We start from the raw sequence: 12,369 nt of genomic DNA on the forward strand, positions 1-12,369 counted from the left end.
CCCCTATAATCAGTAAGTACCCCAAGACAATCATGTGGCTGCAGACACAGGCTACCTTTCATGAGAAAGAAGAAATGACTCAGAGGATGAAAGAAAGAGTCCAGCAGGGGCTAGAGCCATGGAAAATTATTTCCAGGCCTTGAGTCCCAAAAGGAGGGACTGCCTATCTGTGCCGGCTGAATTTCAGAATTGTTATGGACCAGTGACTCATGAGAACCTCCTACTTCCCTCCTTTTTGATCAGTAGTGTCTATTTTATAATCCTGTGCCTATCCCTCTGGTAAGTGTTGGTTGTATCCTTAATTCATAGGTCTTCAGATTGAGAGAAAATGCATGAAACTGCACCCCAGAAACCTCATCCACACCTGGACCTAATTCAATGACAGCTCTCTGGACTTTGAGCTGATGTTATAAAGGGTTGGGGCTTTAAGGGGGGTTGGGGGATGGGAGTAAGGTGAAGATATTTTGCATGTAAGATGAAAGTAAATAATTTGAGGCCAGAGGGCAGACTCTGTCAGTCTAAAATATGTTCATAAATTCTCTTTTAAGTCTTCCAAAAGGTAGACCTTCATTCTATTTGCCTTGAGCATACATTGGACTTAGTGAATGATTCTGAAAAAAAACAGGAGAACGTGAAACTGGCAATATGAGTCAGAAACACTGTAAAGAGTAGATTGGTAGTTCCAGTGATGTTATAGTCTGGGGCCATTCAGGAAGGGGCAACTAGCCACTACAACCTAGAATTCTAAGCCTATCAAAATGGTAAATTAAATGGGAGAACAGAATAAAGATATTCTCAGACATGCAGAGTCTCAGAACATTTAACTCTAGTCATTCTTTCTTAGAATGTTATCTAAAGGTGTACTCCAGCAAAACAAGGGGAGGAGAAATAAAGAAAAAAATATAATTAACATTAGCTAACATTAACTGAGTGCTTACTTTTTGTGCCAGGCACTCTTCTGAGTGCTTTTCACACATTAGTGCATTTAACCATAAAACAATTCTATGAAGTATATACTATTACTATTATTATCTTATAGATGAGAAAACTATGGTATAAAGAAGCCTAATAACTTATCTAAGATCACACAGTTGATGAGTGCTAGAACAAAGATCTAACCCCAGGTAGTCTGGCTCTTCCCTACACTCCCTACCTTCCCAGAGACTCATGTTACCATGAAATTATGAAGCCAAATTGGGACAGCAGCAAAGGAAAACCCAGGATGAAAGCTATGAAGCAGACGTATTGAGTCACCATAACCTGAGGCAGGAAGAGAAAAGGGTCCAATAGAGATAACTCTAAGGGGGGAACAAGATGTCTTCATACATGGCATGATTTAAGAACATGGAAAGAGTGCAAGAAAACAAAGAAATGCAATCAGAAAATTAATGAAAACCAAAAAATATCCATAAGATGGTCTTAGTCTGAATGAGCCAACCAAAATATAGCATGGTTTTTTGTGCTTTTTTTTTTTTTAAGATTTTATTTATTTGAGAGAGAGCACATCCAACAGAGACCATGAGCGGGGTCAGGGGAGGGGCAGAGCGAGAGCGAGAAGCAGGCTCTCCATTGAGCAGGGAGCCCGAGCAGGACCCTGGGATCATGATCTGAGCAAAAGGCAGACACTTAACCAACTGAGCCACCTGGACACCCCCAGGATGGTTTAAAGCATTGATGGAGCACAAAGAAAAAGAAACCATTCCACCTTTATGCTAAAGCCGTCCTCATTCAAGAGGTCCAAGGGTTGCAAGGGAGGATCAATAATTCTAAGATTTGTGGGGTGCCTGGGTGGCTCAGTTGGTTAAGCAACTGCCTTTGGCTCAGGTCATGATCCTGGAGTTCCAGGATCGAGTCCCACATCAGGCTCCCAGCTCAGTGGAGAGTCTGCTTCTCCCTCTGACATTCGCCCCTCTTGTGCTCTTGCTCCCTCTCCCTCTCTCTCAAATAAATAAATTAAATATTTTTTTAAAAATTCTAAGATTTGAATACTATTTACATAATCACAATAATGCGAACCACTTATTGGTTTTCAAGTTTTAGAATCAACCTATGAACAACCTAAAAAAGACTTGACTGCAGGCAGAATAACAATGTTAACAACCATGACAAATGAAGCCCAAAGCTGGGGTGCCTAGGTAGCTCAGTTGGTTAAGCGTCTGCCTTCAGCTCAGGTCATGATCCCAGGGTCCTGGGATTGAGCCCTGCACTGGGCTCCCTGCTCAGCAGGAAGCCTTCCTCTCCCTCTCCCTTTGTGCTCTTTCTCACGCCTTCTCTCAAGTAAATAAACAAAATCTTAAAAAAAAAAAAGTCCAAAGCTGACTTTGGAAAGCAAGTTTTGGAAAGAAAGTGCCAAAAGGATAAGGAAGACATTTATCTTACAATGTAGGGAGTGAAAATTTGTAGAACACGTAAGAGAAATTAAACTATCTAGTTTAAAATTACATCTTGTGATGGTTAATTTCATGTTTTTACATGACTGAGCCACAGGATGCCCAGATATTTGGTTAAACTTTATTTCTAGGAAGTCCAGTCTGGGTACAATTAACCACTGAATCAGCAGACTAAGCAAAATGGATTGCCCTCCCAAATAATGGTGGGCCTCATCTAATCTGTTGAAGACCTGAATAGAACAAAAGACTGAGTAAGAAAGAACTCACGCTCTCTCTCTGACTGTCTTCAATCTGGGATATTGGTCTTTTCCTGCCTTCAGAGAGACTTCGACTGGAACATACATCATAAGCTCTTCTGATTTGTAGGCTTTTGGACTTAGACTCGAACTACACCTTTGGCTCTGCTGGGTCTGCCCCCCTCAGCCTCCCTGATCATGGGAGCCAATTCCTATTGATACTGTTTCTCTGAAGAACCCTAACTAATACACATATGGAACCTCATCCATTACGCCCGTTTGCCTGCAGATCCAGGTGCTGCACTTCTCCTGCAAACTCCATGTCCTAGGTTCCTTGACAACTGCCTTCCAGCATGGTTTGACCAACGGAAGCTTGACTGGAGAAAGGGAGAAGGTATAAACTCAGATATTTCCCTCTCTCCCATTCCATTTTCTAGCAGGAATTTTATCTCCTCAGAGATTCTAGATCCTTTCCAAGCAGCCTCTTCTATTTTCCCAGCTCCTGCCAGGCACAGTTCTATGTTTCTACAACCCTGAGGTTGGGTAGTGGGTAGAGGGTGGGTAGTTTTTTGATGACACTAATTCCTAATTGTTTCACCATCCTTTGGCTTCTGGGATGTCCCATCACATGCGTAACTATTTCAAATACCTATAGTGACTCATTTTCTGGCTGGACCCTGACTGAAACAGTAATAAAGACAGGAAATCAGTAATATAAGTATACTGGAAGGTGAGGAGAGAGAAGAAAGCTGTGAGTGAACTATGTATCGTCTTCATAGAGGAAGTCTATAGATGGTGCCTAAAATTGATAAATCATGAACAGCAGTAAGTGTATTATTTAGAATTACGAAGATAACCAACAAGAGAATTAAAACCTGAAACAGTTAAAAGTGTTGCCTCAAATTATGGAGACAGTAAGGAGACCCGTGGTTGTCAGGGACTGGGGCAGGGGTGGGGGGTGGCTGGAGGAGGGAGAGATGAACAGATGAAGCATAGTGAATTTTTATGGCAGTGAAACTATTCTGTATGATAGTGAAATGCTTAGAAACATGACATTATACATTTGTCAAAACTCACAACTGCACAACAGGAACAGTGCACCATAAAATTAACTATGGACTTCAGTTAATAACAGTCTTAATATTGGCTCAATTGTAACAAACACACTACACAAATGCAAGATGTTTATAATAGGGGAAAATGTGTTGGGGTGGGGGCAGAAGGGACAACAGAGGAACTCTCTGTACTTTCCCGTCAGTTCTTCTGTAAACCTAGAACTGTTTTAAAAACTAAACTCCCTTAATGAAAGGAAGGAAGGAAGGGAGGCCGGGGAGGAGGGAGGGAAAGAGGGAGGAAGGGAGCTATCTAAAAGCCACAGAGGAAACTTACATGCGTATTACTAAGGGAAGGAAGCCCATCTGAAAAAGCTACATGCTTTATGATTCCAACTATAATGACCTGAAAAAGGCAAAACTATGGAGACAGTTAAAGAGACCAGTGGTTGTCAGGGTTTAGGGGGAGAGAGGAAGTGGTCAACAGGGGGAGCCCAGGGCATTTTTAGGGTGGTGTAAATATTCTGTGTAATACTGTAATGACAGATACATGACATTATGTATTTGTCAAAACTTATGCAACTAGACAACACACAGAGTAAATCCTAACGTTAATGATAATGTGCCAATAATGGTTCATCCACCAGTTATAATAAAGAAACCCACATTAATGCAAGGTATTAACAACCATAGAAACCTCTGGGGGTGGGAAACCGTACTTTCTGTGCAATTGATCTTTAAACCTAAAACTGTCCTTAAAAAAAATAGCCTGTTTTTTAAAAGCCTGAGTTTTTGAAAAGCCTGGAGCCTGGGTGGCTTAGCCTCTGCCTTCAGCTCTGGTCATGGTCCTGGGGTCCTGGGATCAAGCCCCATGTCAGACTCTCTGCTCAGCGGGGAGCCTGCTTTCCCCTCTCTCTCTGCCTGCCTCTCTGCCTACTTGTGATCTGTCAAATAAATAAATAAAATCTTTAAAAAAAAAAAAAGTGTTGCCTCTAGGGAGATGTTTGTGGGTGAAACAGACCTTTTCTTTTTTTATTGCAGTTCTTATGTGCAATTTAAGGTGTTGTGTTTGTTTCTGTTTTTGCATTTGTATACATTACCCAGATTGAAACATTTTAATTTAAAAAAAATATCTGTTTACCTGCCCAGGATAGCTAAAATGAAAAAGACCAAAGACAGCAAGTGTCACAAGGCTATGAAGTATCCAGAACTCTCTGGCAGCCCTATAGAAGTTCATGTAAATTGTTATAACCACTTTGGGAAACTGTTTGGGAGTACCTTACCAAAGCTGATCATTTGCATAACATATGACCCAGCAAATTCTCTCCTAGATTAATACTATTAAAAAAAGTGTTCACCAAAAGAACATGTTCTATGATGCTCACTGAAGCTTTATTCCTAATTGCCCTAAACCAGAATCTACCTAAATGCCCATCAAAAATTTGCAGAAAAACTGTAGATTTTTCACACAATGGAATTCTACATACCAATGACAATACAGGATTTATTAAGGATTTATTAAGGACATACAATAACATGAATATCACAAACACAATTTTGAGTGGAAGAAGCTAGGCATGGGACACATAATTCCATTTCTATAAAGTCCAAAAACAGGCAAAAGCTATCTATGCCATAAGAAGTCAGAATAATTGTTATCCTCAAGGGGAGACAGTGACTGAAAGAGGCATGGGGGGTTCCCCTGGGGTACTGGTAATGCTCTGGTTCTTTTTTAATGAGTGCTGGTTCTACAAATATATTGAATTTATGTAATTTCATCAAGCCATGCTTATAATACTTTTAATATGTGTACTTTTTATATGTATACTATGCTTCAATAAATTTATTAACCTGAGAGTGTAGACACCTAAGTCACACCCTTTTTTCTCTACTTCCTCCATTAACATTTAAAGAATATACACTTGAAAAAAAATCTCAGGAGAGAGAAATAGGTATATAATAGGTATATAACATAAATTAACATTTTACATAGTTAATTTCGGAAGAATCTCAACATTTCTACGAATAAGCAAGAGAAGAAGTCCGGTTTTGTGTACAGTAGAATATTTATTTGAACTTGCTGGGGAGCCATACTGTTTGGTGGTGTTGTTATGAGTACTGCCTTCCAATTGGGCTCTGGATATGTTCATCATGTTATAAACTATGGCTTACGGTGACATTTACCAAGACAAGTGAGTACTGACAGTGAGATGTCATTTCTCTTGCAAAATCTACAATCAGGCTCAGTTTGGGGCTTCTTACCACTGGATAACGTCCATCTAGGGAAATTCTTTTTGTGTTCATTTCAGAAACTGCAACTTTGGCTTGCTCACCAAGTTAGAATACGTTGTTTTTCTTCATGCTGGGAGAAATGAAAGCTAAATTACAGGCATTAGACCCAAAATCTAAAGATGAGTGTGTCAATGCTTCCAATGTGAGGGTATTTCTTTACTTTTGGTAATAAGGTTATGCTGTTTCAAACCTAACTATTGCACTCATTTGTTCCCTTTAACACAGGAAGTACAAAGCTCACACAAACTGATTCGAGGTTAGTTCTGTACATGTTAACATGGTTTTTAAGCAAGCCTTACTGAGCTTACTCCAAGTGAAAATTTAGTGTTGAGATCTAGCAAGTGCTTGATCAGTAACTTTAATCTATTACTTTTATAAAGTCTCAGATAGTTTAATATACCTAAGAGCATATTTTGAGTATTTTTCAGAGATATGATAAAAGGGCCCAAGGTTTTTAAGCCTGGAAAACCTCCAATTGTGATAACTACCTAATAAATCAACTTAATCCAACCTCCTGCTGTCCCTGCCTTCCATTTAATGCACCCACAAATTACCTTCTCATAATTTATCTTTTGAGTTTCCCAGTCCACACTCTACTTTGAGGATGCTAAACTCCCAAAGGACCACTCAGTGTGTGTGTGTGTGTGTGTGTGTGTGTGTGTTATATATATTTTTTCAGCATACATGGCTCCAATAGCATTTATTAAGCATTTCCTATGTGTTCCCCCATTAATAATTTTTCTAATCCTTTCAATAACCCAGTAGTTTCCTTGACTAACCACATTTGATACTTGAAACTGAAGCACAGAGCAGTTTTTGAAACTTACTCAGAGTTCTAATGCTTGTTAAGTAGCAAAGCTTTAATCCCATACCAGGCAATGTGATCCATAGCCATTACACCGCTGCCTCCAATTATTGGTAAGAACTCAGATACAAAGGCAAATTCAGGCCACATAGCACTATGAGTCCTTCCATTACTAGCAGTACACTTCTACCCTCCAGACTATAATGAAAATTTTTCCTCTGCTCTATTCTGTAGAACAGGCTTTACAGATGCTACTCATATAGAACACAGCTTTCTTTCATAATATGAAAACACATCACAGGGGGCAGGGGGATCAGGGTCAGGACTCAAAACTTAATTTTGATGCGTTTTTAAAGTCTTTATTGATGGCAAACTGGGTAATGGCTTGGGTTTGGGCATGAAGCACTGTCATGGAGATTCACTAGGTTGTCAGAGCTTATGTAACATTGACTCCCAAGATAGCATAAAACACATTATCTCAGGATTTTGAGGATTCCCAAGTCCACAAAAGAAGTCAAAACGTATCACACCAACGCTTTCCATTTCACATGCAAACAGAAAATCCCATTACAAACACTTACAACATCACTAGAAAAATCAGACACTGTATATTCTCTAAAATTTATTTACAGTTAATAAATTAAAAAGAAAAGTACAACCAGATTGTAAATCTTAATCATATGCGCACATCAAACTGTCCAAGAAAACAATTCAGTTCCATTACAAACAATTGCCTTCTAATGCACTTAAGACATAACAGTCTATCAAAAATATTTTAAACACACCAATAAAGTATTATGTATATATGTCCATTAAAAAACACCAATTTAAAGAGTGCTGTGGCAATCCTTAAAACAACAAAAAAAACTTTTGAGTTCAAAATTGCTCAGATTTTTCATATTCAAATATCTTTCATGTGTTCTTATTGAATCATTTCCAGAAAAATAGTACTATGGTTTGCACACAGCAAATCAGTGTGTGTCAGCCACCAGCTTAAATTACACATGTCCAATCAGGTGCTCAAACTTGGACAAAATAAATACATACCACAACAGTGACACTTTGCACTAACAACAACGAAACTTGCCCTCAACAGTCAGAACATTACTGGATTCCGTGAGGAAAAATCAGTTGCTGGTTGACAAGGAGGAGGATAAAAATGACATCAAGGATTCAAAAGGTTCTTTGAGGTGCCACTCGCCACATTTAGGCACTCAAGATTCAATAATAGCATAGCAAGGTGATAAACATCCTCCTAGCTTCCCCCTTTACTTGTGCCATATGAGATATAAAGGTAAGAGAATGAATTAAAGATCATGGTATTTCTTTCAAAAAACTATATACAAACAAGCTAAGCTACAGACTCACTTTAGAAGACAGTTAAATGAACCATAAAGGCCACCGTGCCAAGTTCCTTTTCACATTCTGCCCAAGAGTATCCATAAAATACTTTCATTTTCCTATTATATACTCATCAACTGTACTAGTTGTTTCTTCACATTTTATAAGTTGTAAAACAACTAACTTTAGCAAGGTTTTGCTAAAGGAAACTTGGCAAAAATAAAGATTTGTTTACATCTTATTTCACAAACTAGAAATGGCATGATTTTTCAACAGACCAGATAACTAACATACTGAATTTAGGATGGGCAATCAGATCCACACTGAAATCAGATAGCCCGCATAATCCAAAGCATATATGCAAGTTCAAGTGCACTAAAGTAACAAGGCATAAGAGGAAAAAAATAAGATTCTCAGTTAAAATAAATGCATGGTATCAATGGTTATGCTTCAATTTTGTGCTGAGCAAAGTTATCCTCCCAGCTACATCTAATTTCAAAATCCTCTGGGAAGCTATCTAAATAAGCTATATGTTGAAGTTACATTCTAATATGGCCATTGGATTTATTTTCAGTTATTATAAAATTATATACAATAGTGAAGTGGTACAAATACATATTTTTCCCTCAGGTGCTAATTAGCTAAAAAAGTTAACCATTTGGGAAGAGGGAAAGAAAACCCTATGCATTTAAGTACAATTGGCAATGGAAGCTAATAACCAAAAGAATATATATAAGCTTCCTATCACACAAATATAACACTCTCCATCTTCTAAGTAATTATTCACTTTTATTTACTCATGTGACAGTATTTGTAACAACACATTATCATCGAGTAGTGAATAAAAGAATATGAGGCTTACTGGGAAACTGGCATAAAGTCATATATCTTTTTTTCTTTTTTTTATAAAACAAATACACTGAAATTAAAGTCACAAAACTCCTACGATGAATTATTAAACTTGAAAAATTCATTTCAGAAAGCTATGCCATTTGAATTCTAAAAACACAAGAGTCAAAATCGCCAACTCTCATTATTCCCCTATGAAGCTGCCAAGCAGAGAGAAACCTTAATATTGAAGATTTCATATGTCATGTTCCAGCCTGGTATGGATGGTTCCATGGCAGAATACTTAAATTTGAAATAATAGTGGTACAAAATCGCTACTTGACCCTTTAGATATTGCAGTTAAGATCTGGCTGCGGCACCACTGGCTAAAAACCATTAAGTCTTGCTGCCATCAATGACCAAAGGCACTTGGATAATCAAGAATTCCACACTGGGCCATGTGATATAAACACTATTACAAAAGTGTAAAAGAGGGGTCAGTACTCTGTGTGGCTCGCCTGTTCAATTCCTGTGGTCTTCGGCTGTCAAACAAAAGACCAATACTGCAAACATAATTATGAATGGAAATAAGATAATAAAGGAAACTCGTGGAGCAAAACTAATTGTCATGATGTTTAAGAGTAATGGACAGTGATCCAGCCATTTCTTGTTATCCAACAAAAACAAAAACAAAAACATGGAAGGAAAATCTATTTTGCCCAAAGTTAACTTCCACCAGTTATTTGATACCAAGAAATGCCCCACCCCTCTAGATCATTAATACTTCTGAGAATTCCAATGGGTATTCTGTTTGGCATTTTAATCACAGCCTTTACACATACTCATTTTGCCTAAGCAATTTCCATTTTAAAATAAATTATCCTTGAACTATTTCCAGATCTGAATGTTAGACTACTACCAGGAAGCCAAATCATTTCCAATCGGATTCCACCCATCTCTTTAACCAACACCAGTTCTTTATAATTCACGCATTCTTTTATTTTTTTTGTCACAAGCCATGAGGTTTCAATGCACTTTAAATTTTATTCAATTAAAAAGAATTCAAAATTCAACTTTTCCTAAACAAAACTATGAGTTTCTACCATTTCCTTTAGGAGCTCAGTAAATATAAACATTAAATTTCAATATAAAATCTTTAGGAAACACCTCAAAAATGCTGAAACAGTTGTACTTTGCATCTGTTTGTAATCACTGAGCCCATGAAATTCAAAGCCATACAAATCCTTACACTATTAAGAGTCATAAGCTTGAATTTCTTAGACAATATCCTTGGTCAAAGCTTTGGAATCCAGTTGAGATTCGAAAACGAGTGGGATTCAGAATACCCTGAGCACAAACTAGTGCAACACCTTTCAAAAAAACATATTCGATCTTTCCTCCAGAAAGAGGGGTGGCAGTCAAAAAAGAAAAAAGGGGGGAGCAGGGGGGTGGATGAACAGCAAGTAAATTCTAGCTTTATTACACAAGCACGAAACCAAATTCCTTTGGAAAACGAATGACTTCGGAGGACTTCCAGACCAGTGAGGTAGAGAGTCCAAAAGGGAGAAAACGGATCTGCCCCTATAGTCCTGGAGACGTATCAGTCTGGGCTTAGGAAGAAAGGGGACCTCCCTTGCAGGTCCAGCTGTCTCCTCCTTCCGCAAACCTGGTGCTGGGAGGCAGCAGAGGGCACACATGCCCCGGAGTCCCAGACGGCGGCGCCGCATCCCGGGGACGCGGGCCGGGAAAGCCCATCCGGTGCTTCTTCGCCCGTAAAGTGCACTAGGGGACGCGGTCCAGGCCGGATCTGTAAACACTCGACTGTCACTTGTTCATCCCTCCAGGCGGAAGCCGTCCCGGGGCGCAGGGGCCAGGGCCGCGGCTCACGCCCGAGGCACCGGGAAGCGGCGAAGCCTCACCACGGGTTCCAGGTTCACTCGCAGGACTTGGCGTGCCCGTCGCCGCGCCGCCGCCAGGCTGCGCTCGCCCCACACGTCGCCGCCGACGCGGATGGTGGGGAAGGTGGTCAGCGTCGGGGTGGCGGCCCTCCAGATTTCCTCCAGGGTGCGGCCCCCGAAGCAGGGCCCGGGGGCCGCGGGCTTGGCGGGGCAGATGTCCTCGGGGGCCGGCGGCGACGGCGGCGGGCCCGGCGGGGCCCCCCTCCGGCGGGCGGCGGCCGCCCGGGCTCCGCGGCGCCTCCTCCTGGCCGCCGGCCTGCGCGTCTGGCCGCGGGCTGCGGGGGGCGGCGGGGGGTCGGGGACCAGGGCCCGGCAGGAGGAGTAGCCGTAGACGTCCTTGCTGCGCAGGATGTGCGGGGAGAACTGGTGCTTGAGGCTGCAGAGGAAGCTCCAGAGCTCCGCGTCCGAGCTCATGAACTCCGTGCTGCGGGGCATGAACAGCTTGAAGGCGTCGCCCAGTGCCTTGGTGCTGTCGGCCAGCGACAGTTGCGACCGCGAGTACACCACCTTCTCCTCCCGCGCCTCCAGCTCGGCCCCTCCTCCAGCCCTAAAGCCGCCGCCCCGGGCAACCGGGGCCGCGGCCGCCGGGGGCCGGCGCCGCCGCCTCTTCACGCTGCGCCGCATCGGAGGCCGCTCGGGGCCGCCCGCGCTCGCCGGGTCTCGCCGCCGCCGCCGCCGCCGCCGCCCCCGCCCGCGTCCGGCTCCGCGGCGGCGGCCGCTGCTGGCGCCTCCGGGCCGGCGCGTCTCTCGCTACTTTTCTCGCCTCGGCCGCCGCCCCTCCCCCTCCGAGGGCGGAAGACGCGGGTGAATATCCTGCCGCCCGGTACAAGATGGCGGCCGGCGCCCACCCCTGGGCTTTGTCATTGGACGGCGCCTGGCCCCCTGGTTTCTTTCTTCTCCTCTCTAGCCTCCTTTCGCCCTCTGCCTTTCTTTAAATGCGCCCGCCTCGGGCCCCTCCCACCACGGCCCCGACTCCACCCATTGGGTGCTCTCCGAAGAGAGGCGGGGACTAATGGGGAAGAGGCCAGTTCCTGGAAGATGGTGCTGGGGTGGGTGGTGGTGGTGGCCCTTGAACGCCAGTCAACAGTTGGGTGGGCATGTGGGGAGGATGCTATGTCTACAGTAAGAGGTGGACTTCGGCTCCACCTTGGGGAGAGCCCCTCTCAGAGTGAGTGGGTGCATACGTGGATGGAGCTGGGTGCATAACAAAGGAAGACCTGCCCCAAGGGCTGTCCCTCCTATCACAGCAAGGGAGTCTGGAGACAAACCTAGAAGGAATGGGTCTTTCACAGTTCCCTTCCAAACCTTCAAAGACCTCTTTCGGCATCTTCAACTCGTCCCTCTTTTGGCCCTGATCCATCTCAAGCAACAAACAATAATCCAGAATCATTCAGCCAATATGGGCAGGGTTGGTGAGATTTATCTCCTTCTAGACAATGGAACCATCTTCATATTTAAGAGATACTC

General features: G+C 42.5%; 1 protein-coding gene across 1 annotated transcript; it reads right to left on the minus strand.

Annotated features, from left to right (window-relative positions):
- Positions 1-10,712: 10,712 nt before the first annotated feature.
- CCDC71L (coiled-coil domain containing 71 like) lies at positions 10,713-11,801 on the minus strand. Its single transcript, XM_032873365.1, has one exon. The coding sequence runs from the start codon at positions 11,524-11,526 to the stop codon at positions 10,828-10,830; it is 699 nt and encodes a 232-aa protein (XP_032729256.1). The 5' UTR covers positions 11,527-11,801; the 3' UTR covers positions 10,713-10,827.
- Positions 11,802-12,369: the final 568 nt, after the last annotated feature.

Source organism: Lontra canadensis, unplaced genomic scaffold (assembly GCF_010015895.1).
Source record: "Lontra canadensis isolate GAN:19392208 unplaced genomic scaffold, GSC_riverotter_1.0 scaffold48, whole genome shotgun sequence".
In the NCBI taxonomy this organism is placed as follows: Eukaryota; Metazoa; Chordata; class Mammalia; order Carnivora; family Mustelidae; genus Lontra; species Lontra canadensis.